The sequence below is a fragment of the Gopherus evgoodei genome, chromosome 16, assembly GCF_007399415.2.
Source record: "Gopherus evgoodei ecotype Sinaloan lineage chromosome 16, rGopEvg1_v1.p, whole genome shotgun sequence".
NCBI classification, from domain to species: Eukaryota; Metazoa; Chordata; order Testudines; family Testudinidae; genus Gopherus; species Gopherus evgoodei.
Window position 1 is genome coordinate 15,805,893 of NC_044337.1, and position 24,182 is coordinate 15,830,074.

Below are 24,182 nucleotides of genomic sequence, written 5' to 3' on the forward strand. Positions count from 1 at the left end.
TTGCCGCGGTTTGCTCTCGCGTTCCCCGAACCACCCTGCAAACCGCAGGGAAGAAGACCTGCTTGCTCGGGGTTTGGGGAACGCGAGAGCAAACCGGGGAAGGAGACCAGCTTGATTACCAGAGGCTTCCTCAGGTATGCTAGGATACCTGCTTATTCCACAGAGGTCAAGAAAAGCGCTGGTAAGTGTCTACACTTGATTACCAGCGCTGGATCACCAGCGCTGGATCCTCTACACCCGAGACAAAACGGGAGTACGGCCAGCGCTGCAAACAGGGAGTTGCAGCGCTGGTGATGCCCTGCAGATGTGTACACCTCCTAAGTTGCAGCGCTGTAACCCCCTCACCAGCGCTGCAACTTTGTGATGTAGACAAGCCCTCATGGGGAAATCAGGCTGCTCATCCAAAGGAACTGAGTGAAAGAGAAACAGGGGCAGCAATGGCCCTCAGGCATACCCTATCTCTTGGCTTACATCACCACTGTCCTCACTTTCCTAAAGAAAAGATTCAATCTGGGTGTTAGGTCAGTTCATGGGCTCTTGCGATTCTTGTCTAGCCTCCTATTCTGGAATGACATTTTCGACATAGTGTCCACTCTTCTTCAGGGCACTTGCACAATCATGTTGAAGGCAAACAGCCTTGTATGCCCGTAGTTCATAAGGACAACACAAACAGAACCCACACTGCAATGCTACCAGGGCTGCAAGTCCTAAGAGCAGGCTTCCACTTGCACAGATGGGCATTAGTTTGTCTCTCCACGATGGAATAAAAAATCCAAAACGTATTATCCAAACTCTCTGAAAAGCACACTCGTAGAAAAGCTCACAGTAAAAAATGCTCCTCTTATGAGATTAAGTGGGGAGGATTAGGCCCAGACCGAAGCAGTGCAAGAGATTCTGCCATCCAGAATGGAAAAGAAGCACCATTAGAGGTGTTTGTACAGCAGGGTAGCAGGGTTAGAACAAAGAATGGCTGGTTGAAGAGAAGTGGTGAATGCACACGTGAGTGGTTACAGAGCAGACATGGATTTCAAATTGGGAACTACGTTAAGAGGAAAAGTCCGCTATTAACTAATAAAAGAGGATTTTCATAAAGAAAATGGCTGAAAGAGGTATTTTTAGACTGGGAAAAGGACTAATGGACAGGATTGCTGTGCTCAAAGGAGTTGGTACAGTGATGCCAAGCCTTTATTTAGCAAGAGACCAAGCTATTCAAAGCAATTCCTTCATGTGGCGCTCCGAGGCCCATGAACTCAAGGTGTAGCTAACTCCTGGGACAGCAGATGATGAGATCTGCAGCTTTCGTGTGGCCTTGCAGCTAAACCCCACAGATTTGTAGAGGGATGTGTATTCCCTTTGGATTTGCATCCTCCCTTCCTTTCCCAGACACAGACACATGAAGAGAAAAACTGCTAACCAAGGCAACTCTTAGAGGATGGCCTGGGCAGGGAGACTGTGATGAATTGCTCACGCACTGCTAATGGGCAACCGTTTCATTTCTTTATTAGGTTTGACATCCTGGTATTGATTTAAGAAGGCTCTGCTTCATGTATAGAACAGATAAAGATTAATGTAGGGGATGGGTCATTTTAAGAGACTTGATAATCAGCATTGACTATTTGGCACATAGGAAGCTGATTCTTTAGTTGTCCTGTGTGTGAAAGGTTTGCTGTCCCAAGCATTAAATCCCTGCTTAATCCTTTAACAGGTTTATTGTTCTTCCAAGTGTTCATTTAAGTGGACTTGCTGTGGCTAAAAAGAGGAAGGAGGAGGGCAAAAGGATGGCAGAGTGAGCAGAACATGGCAACTCACTTGAAAATATTACTACCACAGTTCGCTACATTCCTCACAGGAAAATGCATGGAAAGGAATGACTGTAGAAGTCCCCTTAGTTAATGTCCATAAATAGATTAACAGAAGGTTTCTAGCACTTCTGTGTCCCCAGCAAAGGGTGTTATCCTGGTAATGATCCAATTCTCTATGCTGTTTCACCTCTTCTCTTTTATTAGGGGCAGGAAAAACCATGAATGTGAAAATCTGTGCATTGGTTAAAACCACCCTTACAATATTGACGTGGGTCTGCTGCGAAGCATGTAAAGACATTGATTTGTAGCTCAGAGACAAAGGGGCACTCAAAATTAAAATCTCATTTCTCCCTGAAAACTTTGTACCTGCTATAGCCACAAGCAACAACTAAGATTACTACAATTCACAGGCACCAGTGAGAAAAAAGGCTACATTCTGCCTTTGACAGCACTTTGTGTAGTCAGTTTCACTGTTTCCCCTGCTCCAGATAGCTAGTTTCTTCCTTACTGGAAAAAAAAACCCTTAAAATCACCAACAGGGGAGCAGAAAAACCTTTAAAATTAACATCAAGTTAACAGTGTCCATTTAAGGCCAACTAAGATGGTTTTAAAAATAAAACAAACTGTTTATATTTTACAATCATTAACTGATCATATGTATAGCCTTAAAATTTCTAAAAAGAAGTTTATTTTAAAAGTAAACTTCAAGGATTTTTACCTGCCAAGATCAGGTCTTACAGTGCTGTGTTTTGCCTACAAGAGTGAATTCAAACAGAAAGCAGTTCAGGAGTTAAAACGCAGGACTACAAGTCAGAACTTGTAGGTTCTGTTCCTGGTTCTGCCACTTGCTCCATGTGTGACTTAAGAACGTAAGAACGACCCTATTGGGTCAGACCAAGGGGCCATTTAGCCCAGTGTCCGGTCTTCCGACAGTGGCCGGTGCACCAGGGGGAATGAACAGAACAAGGAATCATCAAGTGATCCATCCCATCGCTCATTCCCAGCTCCTGGCAAACAGAGGCTAGGGACACCATCCCTGCCCATCCTGGCTAATAGCCATTGATGGACCTATCCTCCATGAATTTATCTAGTTCTTTTTTGAACCCTGTTATAGTCTTGGCCTTCACAACATCCTCTAGCAAGGAGTTCCACAGGATGGCTGTGAGTTGCGTGAAGAAATACTTCCTTTTATTTGTTTTAAATCTGCTGCCTATTAATTTCATTTGGTGACCCCTAGTTTTTGTGTTATGAGAAGTAGTAAACAACACTTCCTTATCTACTTTCTCTACTCCATGTCATGATTTTATAGACCTCAATCATATCTCCCCTTAGCTGCCTCTTTTCCAAGCTGAAAAGTCCCAGTCTTATTAATCTCTTCTTACACAGAAGTCATTCCATACCCCTAATCATTTTTGTTGCCCTTTTTGGAACCTTTTCCAATTCCAATACATCTTTTTTTAGATGGGCAACCACATCTGCACACAGTATTCAAGGTGTGGGAGTACCATGGATTTATATAGAGGCAAGTCACTTCACCACTCTCTCATTAAGTATCAGGGGGGTAGCCATGTTAGCCAATACATCTGTTAGTCTTAAAGGTGCCACAGGACTCTGTTGTCTCTCATTGAATTTCTTTCTCTATTATAAGAGGATTCTAATACTTCCCTATCTCATGAGTGTAGATATTGGGAGTTTTAATACACTGTGAAGTGCTTTGATACCCATAAGCATAGGGCACAGTGTCATCAACAACTTTTGCAGAAGTGCAGAGCACTAAAGTTGGGTCCTAGTAGCCAAGAAGATACAATTTTCAAAAAATTTGTTTTAACAATTTTAAGTTAGCCCACATATTGTCTACGCATTTTGAACCCCCAAGAGTAGTCTGTAACTTATAATACATCTAGATCACCTTTAACAATAGCCTATTTTCAGTTGTTAGTTATAATTCTCATAGTTGTGCAGACAATAGATCACAATCACACAATTTTGTATACATGGAACCTCAGACTGATGAACCATTTGTTGGAACAGCACAGTCAGACTGAAAGGAAACATTAACTTCATTAAAATTAATATTTATTATTGCTGCTACCTAATTTAAGCAGTTTATCACAAATTTAAACAGTGCACTACAGATGGCCCTTATTTTGATTTAAATCATTCCCTGCTTGCTTTGAGGTCCTCCACCCAAATTGCTCGTGAGGTGCTGTAAAGTATATTCACACCCCCTTCACTCTTCAGGGTACCGGGTATATGTACTGAAGCAAATAAATATCGATCTTGTCTGTGACTATGGATATTTGATGGGAATTAGACAAGGAGAAATGGGAAGGGAGACTGACTAGAGGCTACTTCCTGGAAAAGAGCAAAGAGCCAGGAGCTGTAGATGCTGTTCCATGCACTTGAATGGATCAAGTTCAGCCTCTCATTATCTCTCCAAAGGCCAGATGCACAAAGCAGTATTTAATTAACTAGTCCTCATCACTGCATTTATCCAGAGAGGTCAGAGTACTTCATAGTGCCACTGTGCATTGCTATGGGGGATGCACAGCTGAAGGAGTGTGCCATTATTACAGAAGCCTGATCTTCTTCCCTCACCCCAGCCATAAATACACACAAGATACTCAAAAGGACAACCTCCCCTCAAGGCCATTTAATTAGATTCAACTGGGATTTTTCTGACTATTACTGAATGCATTCAAAAGCCCAAATGAGAGCCTCCCAATTTACCTGGTCCTGGGTCAGTAAGCACAGAATGTGTGCAGGAGCATTTTACCAGCACAAACACACACACGGTAAAGAAGTGCAGTTAGTGACTCACCGAATGCACAGGAAAGGAGCTGTGCCGGTTGAGAAAGGAGTTAGAGACGGACATACTGAGGCCCTGAGTGGCACTGGTGTCCTCGGGGGCGAAGGGCACTTTAGTTTGCTGGACACAGTAGGAGACAGAAGAGAAGGAAGAGGCAGCATAGGAGGCCTGCTGAACAGGAGAGAGAAAGCAAGAGAGGAAACAAAGAAAGCAAGCACAGAACAGGCTATGAATAAAGGGTGAGAAATGCCATTTTTAAAACAATGCATTTAAAGTTGCTTACTACACAAATAACTACTTGGGCAGTTCATAGGATTCCAAACCCTCATTCTGAGCCAGTCACACTGATGCGTGCTTCTGAGCTCCGAGAGGCACTACAAAAACAATTAAAATCCTCCTCATTTCACAGGTATCTTAAGAACAATCCCCCTCTCAGCTCACTCATGCTAATCTGCTGCTTAGTGCACAAGCGAGCTCTTCTCTACTACCTCTCCCTGCACAGCACAGGCCAGAGAAGCTCAAAGAAGTGGACATCCAGTAGCAGCCACGGCCTAGCAGTGGAATTGGCCCTTACTTCCAGATGTTAGGCAGGCTGTTTCTGTGGATTGTTTACTTTGCCAGCCAGCAGCCTGGGAACTTGGGTCTCTGAAGCCTGACTGAGCCCTCGTCCAGACTAACCCGCGGCATCGGCGGGTTAAAATCGATTGCTCGGGGATCGATATATCGCGTCTAGTCTGGACGCGGTGTATCGATCCCCGAGCGCGCTTACATCGATTCCGGAACTCCATCAATCCGAACGGAGTTCCGGAATCGACACGGAGAGCCGCGGACATCGATGGAGCCCCGTCCAGACTGGTGAGTACCTCGATTTTAGAAATTCGACTTCAGCTACGTTATTCTCGTAGCTGAAGTTGCGTATCTAAAATCGATTTTAATTCCTAGTCTGGACGTGGCCAGATGAGTCTTCTCAAGCACCGTGGGGGATCCTGGGTCAGGCATAACTTTCACTGTTTTAAGATTTTCATTCAAAACCAAAATTATATCCTAGTTTCACAAGAGGGAAATACTGTAATTTTAAGTATCAAAACATACCACACTGACTATTCTAGGGTACTTGTATGAGGGAGAGTCAGTCATTAAAGATCTGGAGGACGCTAAGCACAATGGCTATTTCTGGCCCTTCTGCACTCCTCAGCTCAGACTCTCTGATTTAAGTACAAATGCATCAGTGATCAGATTTGAAGCTCACAAAGAAAAGATTTTTTCAATTTTATACAGAAGAGTTCATCCAGCAAAACTTGCCTGTGGCTAGAAAGTACCCTGCAGCCACACAATTCGCTTTGGCTGAATCTCTCTGGGCAGCCAGAGCACATCCACTGCAGTCCTTGTTGAATGAGTCATCATCTGCTTGGAGAGTTCAGCATCACCATTTCCCAAATGGATTTATGTGCGGCTGCTTCAGGAAACCTCTGCTTCAGGCAAACCTCAAGCAACACCTTGATGGTATCATCTTGCAAGGAGTAAAAAAAATGCCCAGAAGGCAGAACCATGATCTCTTTGCCAGCCAGATTATTATTAAAGGGCAGTACAGGTGTGGTAGAGCCTAAAGGAAATGCCTTCTTTCTACTGACTTAAATTAGGAAAAGGGGGAGAATTCCCTACTCTAACTACTAGAGTGTTAAATAGCTTATACACCCTTGCTAGAGATCAATATTTTGCATAGCACCTCCCATACCAAAGAATCGGAGTGTACCTTCATAATCCGTCACTGAAATAGGGAGCTGGTGGGATGATGAGTAAATGGGACATGACAGCGACTGAGGAGAAATTCTGACCACGTATAAAGGGGCATCCCTCAGCTTAGTGTCCTTCCAAAACAGACAGGACTTTGGTTTTAAGGTCCCAGTCAAGGAACCCCACACACAGTAAAACTGCATTGCATTCAATTTGTCTATCTTGGAAGGACAAATTCACCCTGATAGGATTTAAGCGTATGATTCCAGGGAACCTAGATGCTTTGAACCTGCAGAGTGGAACTCTCAGCTCTCCCTTTGATGGAGAAAAATGCACTGGGATAGTCAGAAGTCAGCACAGATAAGAGGAAATATGCCAACAGGGACTAACATGAATGATTCTTTCATGCAACATGGGAAGCAAGCAGCACCTCTTGAAGGCCTGAAGAAAAGTTGTCAAATTTGTCAAATTAAGCAATAGCACTATGGCCCATTCTTTACAATTCCTCCAGGCCTGCTACTAAAGCTGTAGCAACAGGAATTAGCTGCTAGGGCCCAGGAGCTGTTTTTACCTCCATACTCGTTTGTTAATTTTATTTTTTTTTAAATCCCTGAAGTGAGGAGGCTGAAGTAAAAAGAGGGCACTATGAAAAACATTTTGAGGAACCCCTCCCAAAAAAACCAACCAACCAACCAACCAAAAAAACCCTGGGTAAAATCCTGGCTCCACTGAAGTCAATGGCAAAAGTCCCACTGACTTAAATGAGGCCATGATTTCATCCACAGTGCCCAAAACTAGCATTCAAGCCCCTACAGCACCCACACCAACATGCTCAAAGTGCCCTGGCTATGTGCTGGGGACTGAAAGGGCAAGATGAATGTGGTGGGTTTTTCTTTCTAGATGGGCAAGTGGAATTCCTGTTCTGAAGCAGCAAAAACCTCAAGTCAGATTCGACCAGAAAAAGGACAAGTCCTGTTTAAAAGAAGCCAAAATGGCAAAGCTGGCACCGGAATGGCTCCCCAGCTCCTTGTGAATATGGAACAGCAGGAGACTATGGGGAGCACACATGTTTGTTAGAGGTATTGGCCACACCAGGGCTCTTTGGCACAATCTTTGTTACGACAGACTATACAAGGAGCAACTAAGTGTAAATGGTTGCTCCTAGCCAGTTTTCTGACCACAGGCTGAGAAGTTTTATCTAAGAATGTGTGGTCTGTAGCATGGTTTAGCTATCACAGACGTCAGGAAAAGTTATTGTCTGGACTGGCCACTGTGTTAGTAGCAAATGTGATTAAAGAGGACAGTAGCCAACACAGTTTCAACTACAGTGTAGGCAAGGGCTTTGATTCTCAATTTTGGTTTTTCAAGGCTCATAAGGAGTGCTCTCAATTTGAGGGTTGGAATGGAGAAAGGTGGTTAAACTAGGTCATGCAAGATGTCTGAAAAACACGTTAACTTTAGGTTTCAGGGAGTGTAACCCAGGTAATGTAAACATAAAGACATTGATCCAGACCTGCAGTCTTCCAGGAACACAAGCAGCAGAGAATGAAAAGAAGGTCACTTCCCCAAAGCTGTTCCTAGAAGTCAAATTGTCTTTGTTTGGCAGAATACGGAGGATGTCACTCACCAGCTGTCGCTGTTTTGGCGGAAGGGCAGGGGGTGGTGCCAGCTCTTGCGACGAGTCTGTGCTGCTGAACGAGTCGTTGAACCCATAGACTTCCATGAGGTGCTTGTTTTTCTGCTGGTAGATGTGTTCGTTCTGAGGTGTCTGGTAGAACATGGATGGCTGCGGCTCTGAGTAGTCTTCCATAAACTGCAAATATGCCAGCACTGTAATACAAATCAGGACCATACTCATTGCTGTTGACCAGTCCACTACAGCCTTTTCAGTAACAGAGGTAACAAGTGGGCAGGATCCTTCCCCCATAAAAAAAAGCAAAACCAAAATACAAATGGACACACTGAACCCGTTATTGGACTTTGCTTCAGGAGGGTGAACAGAGCCAGTTTGTCAGGTTTCCCCATACTAGGCCACATCCACACTATGGGGGCAATAGCAACATGGCTACAGTGCCTTAGCTCTGAGGTTGCAAGCCTGTAGTGTAGATGTGGATTACAAGCAATGAAGGGGGTTTTCTATCCCTGTAGTAACTTCATCTCCTCAGGCAATGGTAGCTAGGTTGACAGAAGCATTCTGGGGCTCGGGAATGTGAATTTTTAAGCACAGACCAGGCCGAGTACAGTGATCTGTTCACATTGGCTGAAAGCAGCTGCAAACATCATCATACCTCATGAGAGGGCATCAGTTCGCACTTCATTAGGATTCACTGGAGGGCCAGCCAATCCAATTGTCTTATCAGCTGTCTCCCTTAAAGCTGCCCAAGGCCCAGTTTTGAGTTTGCTTCTAAGCAACCATGCTCCAAAAAGTTGCACTAGTCTAACGCTAACCTATGCCAACTGGCACCAAATCTTGGGCCAATGGCTATAAATATTTCTAGAACATGGAGACTTAGGTCTTTGTCTATACGGTTATCAGGTGCTATCACCACAAAATAAGCTACCTTGAGATTCAGAATTATACAGAGGAAAGGGGAACCAGACAGCCTGATAACTGGAAAAGAGGATTTAGATAACAGGGTCTGGACTACTACATGAACTTGCCAAGCAAAGCTAGCTGGTGAGAGACTGGTGTTTTACTCACATTCATTTTTTTATTTTGGGCCTTTTCAATGCCACTGGCAGGTATCAAGTAAAGTATTTTGGATATTTATTATGGGTATGATTTCAAGTGAGATGATTATCCACTATCACTTTCTTCCCTGGAATTTCCTCCAAAGTGAAGTACATCTTCAAAGGACAACGTCCACTTGCAGCATCAAATAAGAAATATTTTCACAAATTGGTTTTTCAATTCAGTAAAAATATTTTATTTGGGCTCAGATGATTCCAACATTGCAGCACTGTGCTGCTGAATGACAAACAGACAGCGAAACCAAGTAGAAATCAAACCAGCTAACAAGGCAGTTTTTGCCTTCCCAGTTGAGTGAAGTGCAGGCAGTTAAAAAAAACCTGGGTAAACAGTGAAAAGTAAATTCGATTTTAAAAAATTCCTTCAGGTTGAATAATCCGAGGTACTTTTAGAAGCAGGAAGTGACATTTTGTTTAAAACAAATCTTTTTAATTTTTCAGTGTCCCTGATCACTGTCCCTTTCATCCTGCCACCCTCAATACTACCATTGCCTCTACAAATCATAGCTGTCCACAGTCACTCACACACAGCACATGGCTCCCGTGCTTTCCACCAGACAAAGCAGCATGTCCACAGCACCCATCCTCAAACCTCTCAACTGACTCTCCTCCCTTTGCCGGATGGAATTTAAAATTGCTTCACTTTGAATTAGGGTGACCAGACAGCAAGTGTAAAAAATCAGGACAGGAGGTGGCGGATAATAGGATCCCATATAAGAAAAAGACCCAAAAATTGGGACTGTGCCTATAAAATCAGGACATCTGGTCACCCTATTTTGAATAGACATGATGGCCTTCCTCATGGACTTGTCTCTTCAAACTCATCCAGCATGTCTTCTCCCAGGCTACTGCCAGCGCTAGCGGGAAAGCCTTCTCATTTAGAACTCCAGCCATCTGGAACAGGGTCTTTCCACTTCACTGAGTCATCTCAAATTTCTGCTGTAAACCTCTCTCCCCCACCCCTTTCCTAAACATCTCAGTGTGTCTCTAATTCTGCAACAGAATCCAAATGCTGTAAAGCATTTTTGGATTGCAGCTTGTAGGGAAGGTGCTAGACATAATAAGGCCCCAATCCCACAACAGGATCCTCATGAGTGGACCTTTGTACCTGCGGAGTGCCCCACTGAAGTCAGTGGGACTCAGTACAGGCACAAGGTCTATCTGTGCACTTCTGATTGCAGGACTAGGGCCTTAGTTGTATTTTACTGTACAGGCAAGACACCCACTTTTCCAACTGCTACAAAAAACTAGGATGATTAAGGATGGAAAATAACTTTGCAAAATCTGAGGAGAGGAGCGGAGGGCAGAGTAGAGAGCACAGCACCATTCAAGCACTTTAAAAAGGCTGATCAGCATCTTTTTCAGAACCACCTTGTTATTCACAAAAGTGTTCTACTTATTATTAGTGACATATTATTTTTCCCTCATGTAAGTTTTTAAGTCTAATCATTAAGTGGTAAACATTCAGCCTTTGCTGGTGTTCCAGCTGCAACAAACCAATGTCAGTAATAAAAGCTTTATGAGCAGTCATCAGAATGCAACATGAACCCTTTATGCAAAACGCAGAGGCCAGATCCCACCACATGAGGTCTGCAACCCAAAAGTGCAGCACTATGTGCTGCTCCAGCCAATGGCAATCTACAAGCTGTCCAATTTCAAAGAGGATGCAGCCTCATATAAGTGTCAGCAGGAAAGACCGCTCGGCACTTGGCGCCTACACCTTTTTTTGAGACTTCCTCTGATATTTTTAAACTTTGCTTAGAAGAGGGGACTAACAGCTGTCCAAAAGGTACAGCTCTAACTAACTAAATAAAAAGGAGCTATGGCAGCCAAAGTGTAGAAAAACACTACGCAGCACAACTCTGTTGCTACACCTCAATCTTGAGCAGTAACACCTGATACTATTCCAGTCGTAAGACCCCACGCAGTTCTGTCAATGTTCATCACACTGCTCTCCTGCAGCATCCCTTCAGATCCCATGCAGCTCTGCCTGGGCCCCTCAGTACCTTTCCTGGTCGTCTAACATAGCTCTACCAAAGAGCCTCACCACCTCTGCTGTTTCAGACTTTGTCCTTCCCAAGGCTAGGAGCGATCAGTGTACTGAAGTGTGTCTCTCTCTGGGGGGATATGTTTGTATTTTTACTGGTGTGGATAAATGACCATTAGGGTTAGGGCTGAGACCACCAAATTTATTCCACTGGCGATGTCATTTGTATTTGAACATAACTCTCTAAAGGTGAAAAGTAAGAGGATTAAGGCACTGATCCACCAAGGTCCTCTTATTTTACATCACTGCCATGTGTGTTTCCAAATACCAGCAAGTCTCAGCAGACCCAGCTATTCCCTTCATTGTGTATATACAGCGAAATGTACACCATGAAGCCATAGGACATACAAAAATTACAGTTTATGATGCGTCCGTATAGAACACCTATCCCTCACTATGCCACTCCTGGGTGGAGGAATAGAAGCCAACAGGCTGAGACCGAATGGCATATTCTGGGATGGGAGAGAAGCCAATGAGTCAGAGCCTGGACTTGGTGATCTCAACATTACATAGCCAACATTGGCATGTTCACACTAAGCCTTAATAAGGATTCAGCTACAAAACCATTTAACGTGCTACATTTAGCATACAGAGCTGAAGTACCAGCCAATACCAAAGGATCTACCGGGTTTAAAGGCTCCATTACAGCAGTAATGAGAAGTGCTGGTGAAAAAGGTGACACATTAGTTTCTTGTGGAAAATTAAATTACAGTCCATGCATTAACTCAAGGCAGAGCATCTGAATGCAGCTGGCAGCCTTAACTTAATCTGTAAGGGAATAATGAAGAGCTCTTTTATCTCGGCTGTTTATGGCACTAATGTTCCCCATTGTCATGGCAGCTACTGCTCCCCTTGTTAGAACCAGTGCAGGGAAGGTGAGAGCGTCTCTGCTTCTACTCTGACTTCATCTACAATTTTAGGTTAAGGAAAAACCATATGAAATAGTGAAATACAATCCCTGAATTCAACGTTGCAGGGAGGGACAGGGGGACAGAACACAAATTAAAGGGGCACATTGGCTCTTTAAAGGCCTCTGATCTTTAGCAGAAGGTTGAGAAAATGGAAACATTCCTGAGATTGCTCTTTGCATAGGCTCCCACCCATCTCCTGCCCTCCCCTCTGTGCTGCAGGTTTTAATGAGGCAGACATTCAAAAAGCAGATGGGGAAATTAGGTCACTGGCTCAAAGCAAGCTGCACATCCTGCAGTTTATTCCATACACCAAAAGGTGGAACAGGGGCTGCAGCCTCCTCAATGAACCGCAGACATGTAAAGACAAAGTCTGAGGAAGTACATTTGGAGAAAAGGCAGGAGTGAGAGACATAATTTGAAGCATCTCCCTTCACCCAGCTTATGTCAACCCAAAATCTAGAGAGAGAACACTTGAAAAGTCAGACTGTGGCTGGTATCATCTTATTGGGACCAAGAATGTGCAGTGGTCCTCTTACTTTCTGCTCTGAGTAGAAATCCCCCATCTACACAGTGTAGAATGCTCTCACTGTCAAAGGAATGAAATCTCTTTGGGCAACCTAGTAGGTTGTTGCACTCCACATGGTAACTGCCTCCTAGACAAATTGACAGACCCTGCTAGCTTTTCGCACCAGAGAGCCATCAGTATTTTGGTGTTGGCCTCTGGCCTGCTGCTACCAGGCTGACATGATCTCTTCTTGGGCTCCATTCTCAAAAACACAATTGTGTACTAGAGATGGAGGCTTGCAGTTGCTGGCACAGGAAACAGCATGAGGCTGGGGAGACAGGAGGCCAATCAGGCTTAGATGCAGTGGCAGCTGACTTCTAGTCAAGGAACAGGAAAAAGGCAAGAAAAAGCCAGGATGCAGGTGCCTGATGGAATGTGTGAAGGAACTGGAGGACTAGCAGCCCCTGATGTTGTGTCATGGCGCTAACCTGCACCTAACACTTTGGATGGGTTGTATTAGCAGTTGATGAGATAAATTTGCTGAAGGCTCTGCCCTGTATTTGTAGTCATGTCAGCCAACTCAGGTTACTGCCACTACTGGACACAAATGATGGTTTGTGTGTGTGGACGGGGTTGAGTTAATGGAAACACTCAAGCTACACCTCATATTGACCCACTAGTAAAGACAAGCTCAAAGAATCTTTGCCACTACCTCTGGGGATGACACCTGCTTTTCAAATAGTTTATATCATCCTGGATATGACCAGCAACTGTCCTCAGCATATCTACAGCAATTAGAAACCAGCTGCTCAGATGGCACCATTCTGCACTTACTTCCCACTGACGGGGAGAAAAAGGGGTGAAGATAAAAAGAAAAATGAACAAATGACTCATCTCCAGATTCTAAGCTGTTTGGGGGCAGGATCCTGTTTTAGACTATGAGCTCTTTGTGGTTAAAATTGTTCTATATTTGTGCCTTGTACAGAATGAGAACATTGCGAGCTCTTAATAATAGTCTAGAACAGTTCACCACTAGCACAGTAACATGTACTCTTACAGCACGAAATGAATAATAATTCAGGTCAGTCTGAAAAGGCAGATCTCTTACCCTGTCGGTGTTAGACAGAAGGCTGCTGTTTGAAGTCTCTCTGGGCACAGCTCACAGCAATACATATGGTTAATTTAGACAGGATTTGCTGTACATTATTAATTAAAAGTCCACCTTTGTCTTTATTGTAACATTTCCTGCCAATAAATAAGTTGCCTGAAGATGACCCAGAAGAACAGTGAGACCACAATGAAGTTGCAGCTGTGACAGCTCTAGATCTTTTTACCAAATGCAGGTATTGTCAGTACCCCAGGAGTGTGTCATGCACTCTCAATGTATGTAATTATACCAGGATATCTGCATGCATCAGTTCATTGTAAGATAGAGCAGGTAGGCCAAGAGGGAGTGGTGGTGCTACCATAAAATCTTATTTCTGGCAATGCTTTACAGAAATGTGTTATGAACAACAATAAGGAAAAGCTAACAACCACAGAACTGTAGCATGCTTACATGCAGGGTATGGACTATATATAGCAATCTCTCAGTGTCAAATGAATACAATTAAGGTGTCTGTTGCAATGTATGAAGTCAGGTTACACCCCAAATACTTCAGCCAGCTTTGCACCAAGGATGTCTTAACAACAGACTACATGCTGGATAACAACATCTCCCCTCCTAACAATACAATCTAATCAATGCTTCAGAGCCTTCTGATAGCTTCAAATTACAGAAGGCAGCTAATTCTAAAAGCCCAGTTAAACAAAGACGACTCACTTGCAGGCCTTGTTACTGGGGTTAACAGTGCACACAAGCAGTAAAGAAAAGATAGCTGTTTAAATTGTTTTTAAGTAACTCTCCTTGACTTCATAGGATAAAAGAAAAGAATGAAGATAGGCTTAGAGAGTCAGGCAAATAGCCCAAGCCACTCTTTTCATTATGAATGGAGTCACCAAATTGCCTTTAGCCCAAACATCTCCAGTCACGCACCTCCCAAGTACAGTCACGTAGGTGCCCATAGAAAGTTGAGTCTTCGCCCCCATGCACCAGCGTACAAGGAATGAATCTGGGCTTGGATGAAGCCCTTACTAAAAAGAAGAGTCAATATGTAGAGATGAGCGGTGTGCCAGATCTTGTGACCAGCAATGAGGATTTGCACCAGTTCAGTTAGTGCTGCACACAAGCCATATGGCTGTTACCACTAAATCATTTGGGATAGCTTCAGTTATTGACTCTGACTCTAAGTAACGTACTAGCCTGTATTCCCTTTGTGATGTCTACAAGCCAGCACTGTAGCTCCCTGCTACTCACTGTAGGTACCTTTAAACATTTTGCCTTACCTTGCTCACAAGAGACAGATACATCTCTACCCCGATATAAAGCGACCCGATATAACATGAATTCGGATATAACACAATAAAGCAGCACTCTGGGGGGCAGGGCTGCACCACGGTTGGCTAAGAGAAAGACAACGGCGCTGCTTGGCAGCACAGTTCAGCTAACAACTCCCAGTGCGCAAGCCAACAACCATCCGCCCCCAGTGAGCGAACAGAGGCGCGGGCAGGTACAGGATCCATCAGCCAGCCCGAGATGGCCGGGAATGGAGTCTTCTAGGTAACAGCCCATCAGCCCCCCGTGGCAAGGCGCCGTCACACACAAGCGGACCCGTCTCTACCTGCACAGAGCTCGTTATTTTGCCACCACATTGAAGAAGCTTCCGGAGCAGCCACCCGCAGGGCCAGCCTCACCCGGCTCCCGCATCTCCCGGTGATCCGGGGCAGCAGGGCACAGTGGGAGAGACGTGGGAGCTGCCGGCGCAGCGCCCAGCCCGAGCCTCGCCCCACCCCACAGGGCCCAGTTCCCCGTCGAGGAGTTAGGCTGCATGGTCCCCGCTGCCCACATAGCAAAGGCCACGGCCAGCCGGCGCAGCCCTCAGGAGAGAGGCAGAACCAACGAGCCACCTCACCCAGCTTGGAGGGGAGAGAGGACAGAGACCGAGTGCTTGCGTGGGGGGATCGCCAGACGCAGGAAAACAGGACTTCCCTGTTTCCTGCTTAGAGCGAGATTGCAGCAAACAGCCCGAGGGTAGCTGCTGTGTAACTTAGACCCGCTATGGTCACAGCTGCCACCATGCTGGCCCCTCAGCCTACAGTAGGGGTTGTAAGAGCTCTGAAAACTAGCTGGGGACCAGATAGCTGGGGATTGGTGTCTGTCAATCGAAGGCCAAAGCTAGTTTGATATAATGCGGTTTCACCTATAAAGTGGTAAGATTTTTTGGCTCCCAAGGACAACGTTCTATCGGGGTAGAGGTGTATATGTTATTGTCTATATCACATATTATATGTGGATAGTGTACCGAACTACCGCAATAAACTGGTCTCTAAGGATTGCGCCCAGGTCAGGTTCTACACTCAGAGTGCAAGCAGTACAGGTTGCAAGTGTGGCCTGGACAATTTGGGCACTGTCCTTACCAGTGGAGACGCTGCTTTTTGATGATCAACTTTTGTTTTTTTAATGTGGTCATGTAAGAAAGGAATTGGTTGAGGTTTGATATAATAGTGACCAGCTAAGCAAGCCAGGCAAGTTTCAAACCCAGCCTCTTACCATGAGAAGACTGCAAACGACAAACCTAGGTCACAGCCAGCTTGGCATTTTTCAAATCTCCTCTTGGCTGGGCTGTGAGTCACACTATAAAATACGGCTGATGCTGAATGATGAGACCGTGCACACAATCTATTTAAATGAAGAACTGGAAAGCTAGCCCGTGGCTGATCACTTGCTGGATTTTATCACATATTTCAGTGCTCAGTTCATTCCCTGATGAATCAGTATAGCTGCTCCCTTTCAACGGGACCCCCATGTTTTAAGCAAGGGATCTACTGTTTTGTGAAAATTAAGGTAATCAGAATATGGTCATGACCTCTAGTTCTCAGAGCCACTTCTTGAGGAGCTGAGTTTGCTTAACGATGGAAAGACCTGGCATTCACGCAGTGCTCATTTTAGCAATGTATCATCTTATGCTTAAAATGAAGACGATAACCCAGACAAAATGGCAGCACTGGACACCATCACGACAGGCTACTCCTGTGCTGCCATGCTGGTGATCACAATCTGGATGCTAAACTGCTGGGCTGGCAGCGCTCAGCCTTAAGTGGGGAGAAGGACCAGGAATGAACCTCTCTCTCTGGGCTCTTGGAGATAGTCCAGCTCTCCTGTGTGGTGAGAAAGCGGCCATAACAACTTTGAGGTGATCCAAAAGCCAGGGCCACTCTGGCTTGAGACTGGTATGGAGAGAGAAAGAAACCATCCTTAAAGGCAGTGCCAAGCTGTCAAATCTAACTGCTGCTCTCTGGTTCCCCTGTGATGAGTCTGCAACTAAAACTTACATTGGCATAGCTCTCCTGGTCAGGGGTGTGAAAAAACCCACCTCCCGACACAGCTGTGCTGACAAAGCCCTGAGTGGAGACACATTGATGCTGACAGAAGAGCACTGCAGTCGACACAGCTAACGTTGTTCAGGAGGTAGTGTTCCCAGAGTGGCAGAACAACTCCTCCTGTTGGTATAGGCAAGGTCTACACTAGGGGGCTATGCAAGAATATGCACTGTAGTGTAGATAGCCTAGGACAGAGTTAGAGCCTTTCACTCCTAAGGCTGGTCTACACTGAAAAGTTACATCAGCACAGCTGTCTCTCTCAGCGGTGTGAAAAATCCACATCCCTAAGAGATGTCGTTAAGACGATCTAAACCCTGGTGTGGATAGTGGTCAGTTGACAGGAGAATTCATCTGTCGATCTAGCTAGCACCTTTTGGGGAGGTGGATTAACTACCGCGATGAAAGAACCCCTCCCATCACTGAAGTGAGTGTAACACTTAAAATGCTGCAGTGGCACAACTGTGCTACCGTTGTATTTTAAGGTCAGACATAGTCATAGCCCTAGATTTCAGTGGGAGTTAGGTTTGTAGGCACGTTTGAAAAATCCCACAGCTGCTTAAAGATGCAGAATGGCTTCCAAAGTACCTTTAAAAATCTGGCTCTTACTTGCAAAGGATTGGTGCTGCCCACCCATACGTTTTAGACTGACCACTGTGACACCTGGGCCTAAGGGAATAGGGACATTAGCACCTGTAGGACACTGGGGAGGTGAAGAATTTGAGGAAGGGAAAGAAAGAGAAATACCAAGGCAGGCCCTTGCTTACTGTGTTTGTTTTTCTTCTCTGGCAGAGGAGGGGGGTTCTCTGGGTCACCCTTAGAGTCAGGAGCAGCAAACTCAGTAATGAATTCAACCGGCACTGAAGAATTGCCCTGCTGGAAGGGCAAGACAGCAGCAAATGACGTGAAGGGTACTGACGAGAGAGCTCCTGGGTTCTGCATATCATCCTCTGAGATGTTATCATATTGTGAGGGGTGCCTCTCATAGGAGACCCTGCAGCCTGCATTATCTGAAGTCTGAGAGGCTGCACTCCTCCTCTTCTTCTCTGGCAAAGCTGGAGGAGTCTCTGTAGACTGTGCTCCTGTCAACGGGCTGCAGTATTGCGGCTGGGGGGAGCTGCCCTGGGGGAGCTGGAAAACATGTCCATGAAATGGGGAGCCACACTCGCCCAAAGACTCTGGCAATGGGCTGAGGATACTTGGCACCTGCTGAGGTATCTGGTCAGCGTTAGAGAGGTCCTGTTGCAGGAATTCATAGTCTGGATCATAGTGATCTGTGTGCAACAAAGAGGATAAGAACACCATGTGTTAGTCATGCCTAAACTGAGTTACTGCATTACTGTCTATGTGATTCTTGTTCTTCTGTATCCCACCCAGCACTGTCAGTCACCTTTGTGATAACATCTCTTCAATTTAGAGAGCAAGCTCTTTGCACCAGAGACTGTTCCTCTACATCTTGTGGAAAGTGCCCAGCATACGGTTAGTAATAATAAGTGATTAGTAACAGTAGTTCAACCTATGAATCATTAGAGAGCTATTGTTCCTCTTCATTGTTACATCTCCTTCAAAAAATTGTAAATAAAATAGCTTTAACCTAGCAAAGCTGCCCTTTTTGACTGATGGGCAGAAAAGGGGTTGATCCCAACAAGCATTTTAGCTTGTGACCCACGTTGAGTCTGAATTCCGACTTCTATAGCTGAAAGATTTCTGAACCAACTCATTTCATGCCTTTCCTCACCCCTACAGAATATAATTTACCACAGATCCACCAGCAGCCGTTATACTGGCAGGGCCCCATTATAATTCTGCCTCATGGCTCAGAAAAGATGCAACACTAGAGTGACTTGGAACCCCCCAATGATTCTGAAGAGATCTTCTCCTTACCTAATGTTTCACAGCTTGTGTTGCGGGAGCACTGCCCACTGTCCCGGTCCAGTGAGGAGAGCTGCTCATCAGACTTGCTGAGCTTGCCCATGCTACTGCATGGCGAGAGGCGAGGGGATTCCCCTCCATAGGAGTGGCTCCCGCCTGACAGCCTCCTCTGTGCGTAACAGTCAGCATCAAAATCCTGAGGCAGAAACAAAGAAAAATTCTCATCAGCTTGCTAGTGAACAGGAGAAATCCTAAGAGAAAAAGGCACCCACTGGCAGTATGCGGAGAGGGGAATGGGGAGTGCCCGTGCTACACAGTACACTCCACTGAGAACGGGTCTGCCCAGGCTCCCAAGCTTTGTTTATTCACAGAAGGGTGGAAGAGAAAGATCATAGAATATCAGGGTTGGAAGGGACCTCAGAAGGTCATCTAGTCCAACTCCCTGCCCAAAACAAGACCAATCCCCAGACAGATTTTTGCCCCAGATCCCTAAGTGGCTCCCTCAATGATTGAGCTCACAAATCTGGGTTTAGCAGGCCAATGTGCTAACCACTGTGCTATCCCTACCCGCAAAGGAAGCAACTGACTCAAACGTGCAGCTGGCATTCCAGACAGCACGTACTGAGATCCAGGAACGCATGTCACATGCTGTCAAAGAGAAGGCTGAGCTCTTCACTAAAACACAAACCCATTCACTACTTGGTACCGGAGCATCTTGAAGGCAACCAGACTTAGCTAAGGCATGTACATGGGGGTGGGAGGGGCACAGCTAGTGTTAAATGATAGCTTTTTTTTTAGACTATCAGCTGTGTCTATGGTTATATCTTCACAGTCTATGGTTATAGCTTCACCATCGAGTTAACCCTCTTGAGCTAGTCTAGCTCAAGTGAGAGCAGCCCCACTGAGAAACAACACTAGAGCGGCATAGCCTGATTGGATTAGCAGCACAGAGCGGTTGTGTTAGCGGCTGACAAGTTGAGCTAACCTGAGCTGCAGCCTGTATCCCCGATGGACCAGCCAAAAGCACCACCACACTTGAGTTAAGTGTTCTGGTGCGTGGATGGGACTCGAGTTATAAACCAAGTTAACTCTGCAATGAGGACAAGTCCTTAGTTCTGTAAATCAGCACATATATTCAGAGCACTGTACCAATGACAAATAATGGCTGAGGGAAGGCAAACAACCCCCGTAGCGCCATCATTTCCTTAATTCCTCTATTACTCAGCCATTTTACCCATTACAAGCCCATTAGTGGACAGAAAACAGCTGCTCAAACCAGTCTCTTTAGGTTAACAGCTATTTTACGATGCAAGTGCCTGCATATGAAGTTTTGAGCTCCCCAATGCACTACATGAATCATGACACACACAGAAACTTGGGTCTTGGTAAGTTCAGCCAATCATTCTGCATACTATGTTCTATTACAGACACGCACGCTTGTTTTTTCAGATCACTGAAGTCTATCACAGCTCAGAGCAACAGAGTTTGTAGCAATTTACTATTTAAATGGAATAGAAGCCTTAAAGAAATAAAACTACACCTCTACCCCGATATAACGCTGTCCTCAGGAGCCAAAAAATCTTACCGCGTTATAGGCGAAACCGTATTATATCGAAATTGTTTTGCTCCGCTGGAGCTCGCAGACCCTCCCCTTGCGGAGCGCTGCTTTACCACGTTATATCTGAATTCGTGTTATATCGGGTCACGTTATATCGGGGTACAGGTGTATGCATATTATTGTATGAAGTTTTAGGCAGCTGAATCTCCTCTCCAAGGAAAATGTGCCCATTCCAGTACAGTTCTTTAAAACAAGAGTTCTTTGGCAACAGAGGAGATGGGCTGGGTGCTGCAGAAATGAAGACAGCAGCTTATTTCTTTCCAGAACATGATTCCAATGTTTTTAAAGGGTTATGCTATTACCTGTCTGTTGATTCCAATAGGTAAACTAGATCCACTGGTGGCTCGACTCATAGGTGCGACTACTGCCACTCTGGTAGGAGAAGGCGCCGACTGCCTTTTTTTAGGGGGCAAAGCTGGAGGAGGGCTGGAAGACAAAAAAAAAAAAAAAAAAAAAAAAGTTCAGCAACTTCAAATACTTGATCATCAAAATGTTGCTTTGAGGGTCTAGGAGCCAGGATTCTATCTGCCTCACGACGTTAGGGATTCTTGACCAATTTATGCACCCTCTCTCAATAGAGGAGATGGTCATCCACACTCTTTCATGGTCTGTACTAGAAAGGTCTATACTTTGGCACTACGATATAGCTGGGAAATGCCTACCTCTTATTACACTAAGGTGGTTTTATCACAGTACATGGGACAGATCTCTCTGTATGTTCAGATGTTGCTTCTAATACCACAGACAAGCTCAAGCTTTCTGGTGCCAATGAGCATGTACACATTCTCTTTCTGGAATATGCCAGGACTTTTCATACAGAACATTCAAATTCAGAAACTACACAGAAATGTGATGGTCACTGCCAACCGCAGACCTCAATAGCAGAGGACCCTGCATGTTTCTAAAAAACCACATGAGGTACATTTTCACACCACCAACTAGCATTGGGGCTATAGGGGTAAAGTCTGTAACATGTACACAGCATATGCACATGCTGAAGCCGAGTGGGTTTTCCTGCTTCTCAGAATAGAGTGCAGAAACTTCCTTGTGGTTACTTTTTAGAAAGGGTAAGGATACCACAGTTAAAAATGATTTTTTCACAGTTTGAATCCCTTTCACCAGTTTCTTAATGTGCCAAACAACACACAACTAACTGCATGTAGATTCTTCTTCTTATGTGGTATCTCCATTACTGTAGGTTTGCAATGAAGGTAGCCCATGCTGTATGATCCTCTGCTAATATTTCTGGATGAACAGTCCCCTCATTCCTTTTGGTCCAACCAGGATTACACATCATCCACCCAAGATCATCTTTGTCTGCCTTGTGATCTCCTGCCACCTACATTCCCTCCAGTGCCCATAAACATGCATTACCTACTAAACCCCTTAAAAGATATCCTGCAAATCAAATCTTTCTTTTCATGAGATCTCAGACTAGCTTGTGCTGAGTTCCAATCATCTCCAATACTTTTGTAATGGTTACACTCATGATATTTTCAGAATACTTCTATAACACATTTATACAGATTATGGGCTGCTAAAATGCCCACTGAAATGAACAGAAAGACTCCCTTTGGTTTCAATGAGAATTGACCAAGCTCCATATGGATATAACTAAAACAGCACAGAAAAATGTCATCCTCCAAGGCATTCAAGTACTTTTAAATAAGAATGCTTTGCACTTACATAGTGTACACTTTCATCAAAGGATCTCAAAGTGTTTTTCAAAAGGAAGTGTTGGCCTAAAATTACACATGGAAAAAGAAAGGCACAGACAAACAAAGGGACTTGCTCAAAACAAGAATCAAGCCAGTGGCAGAGTTGGAAATAGATCTCAGGAATCCTGACTCTCAGGCTCTGGTTCTTCCAATAGGCAATTCTGGACTCGCTTATTAGATGAAGACCTATTAAGCTTTCTTTATCCACAGCTGCCACCAGATTTCCCTTCGGAAAATGCAAGCCATATGAAGTACACCAAGGTACCACGGAGATGGGGGCACTATAAATACTAATAATGATAATAAAGATAGAACTATGGCTTCCTAGTACAAGGACCTGTCACCACACATACCCTTCAGACTTGAAGGTGATTTGCATGTGGATTTTAAAACTCCATTAACTTTAAAAATGTGTTGAATGGCCCAGGCAAACAAGTGAAGAGGGGCATACATTACTTCATTTATGGTTTGTTTCCTGTGATAGGACTCCTGACATTTAGTCCTCCCCTAGATCCAAGTCATGCCCCATTATGCACTGTGCTAGAGAAGTCCGATCCCCCACAGGAGCTGCTAAAGCCAGCCTAGAGGGGCAGTAAGGCTTGTCTCAAACACAATACAGCATTGGTCTTGCAAAGTTTCTTTAAATGTCAATTTATACTCAAATAAACCTTTAAAAAACCCAAGCCCAAAGAAATGAAGCAGGATCACTTCACTTCCTGTGTTGAGTAAGGACTGCTATAGTCCTGGATTTTTAAAATCCTTCCTGTCCTGCAAGGAGAGACATTTTTCCAGGGACTCAATGTTATTCAAAGAATTCACCCTGGAGGGCAGGAAATGCAACATAGCAGAGAAAGGGTTTACAATGGCAAGGGTTGTATTTACAACAAGGGGACATCTATAACCAACAGAAGGATTTGTGTAAGTTACATTGGGAAAGGCTAATGTAATATGGTTGTATACTATAGCAACCAGCATACAAGAGAGGCAGACTGCATGTCAGGGTTACCTGTTTTCTGCCACGCGAATGCAAGGTAGAGGGGGTTTGGGAGGGGCAACCTCTTCGTCCATGGAGTCAGTCAGTATCTCAGAAGACTGAGTCATACTAGTTGTCTTGTTGAGAATCTCCATCTCTCTGTCTGTCAGGGGAAGCTCTGAGGGGCTGCAAAGCACAAAGCACAATTTGTAGAATGCTGTCTGCATGTGATTTATACGTATACTTTAAAATACATATTTAAAAGAAACAACAGTGAAATACAAAAAAAACTATCTTCAAGCAAAACTCCGTATGTAAAATGCAAATGATTTCTTGTTGCCGGATTTCAGCATCCTTCCTCACACTGAGGAGCACCTTACTTCTCAAGTAGCCCCACTGCAAACAATACGACTCCCTGAGGAGTATGGTACTTCCCTGAGTGAGGAAGTTCGCCAGATCCTGGCCCAAAAGTGTTCAGCTACCAGGGGCAAGAAATCAACCCACATGCAGACATCAAGATACGTGAGTGTCTATTTATATATAAACACCCCAATAAAACATTTGTTGGTGACCCACCTGTCAGATTTACATGCTGGTAAACTGGGTTTAACTGGGCTTGTGGGAGACGGATGTTCCTGCTTCTCTATTGTGAGTCTGACCAGCTCCTATATAAAGGCAAAAAACAGCAGGGATAACTACCATGGACCTTTGCTAAAATGAAGCACAGTAATAGTAATCTTTCTGCTCCTCTCAGGAAGCAACCTGTAGCAAGGTGTCATATCATGTAGCAAGGTGTCAAATCTTCTTCATATTGCAACGCTAGCATACTATGAAATATTATAATTAGCTAAAAGAAATGGCAGTTCTCCAAAGAAAAGAACACATTATATTCTGTAATGCAAAGCCTGCTTTTCTGTTGACTTACCTTGCTAATTTGCAAAATGTTGGAATTCACAATGGATCTCACCA

The 24,182-nt window shown here is 44.6% G+C and overlaps 1 protein-coding gene across 8 annotated transcripts in view; it reads right to left on the minus strand.

Annotated features, from left to right (window-relative positions):
• Window positions 1–24,182, minus strand: part of RAPGEF1 (Rap guanine nucleotide exchange factor 1) — a 133,546-nt gene that overhangs the window by 36,272 nt on the left and 73,092 nt on the right. For 3 of the 8 annotated variants that reach the window (XM_030535238.1, XM_030535234.1, XM_030535237.1), the window contains 7 exons: window positions 23,790–23,878; window positions 23,247–23,399; window positions 20,825–20,948; window positions 18,917–19,100; window positions 17,800–18,306; window positions 7,973–8,175; window positions 4,624–4,782 (listed from right to left, as the gene is read on the minus strand). In XM_030535238.1, coding sequence (XP_030391098.1) covers window positions 4,624–4,782; window positions 7,973–8,175; window positions 17,800–18,306; window positions 18,917–19,100; window positions 20,825–20,948; window positions 23,247–23,399; window positions 23,790–23,878 — 1,419 coding nt within the window. Of the gene's footprint in view, window positions 1–4,623; window positions 4,783–7,972; window positions 8,176–17,799; window positions 18,307–18,916; window positions 19,101–19,889; window positions 19,975–20,824; window positions 20,949–23,246; window positions 23,400–23,789; window positions 23,879–24,182 lie in introns of those variants that run through there. The other 5 variants (XM_030535240.1, XM_030535239.1, XM_030535236.1 and 2 more) reach the window with 3 other exon arrangements.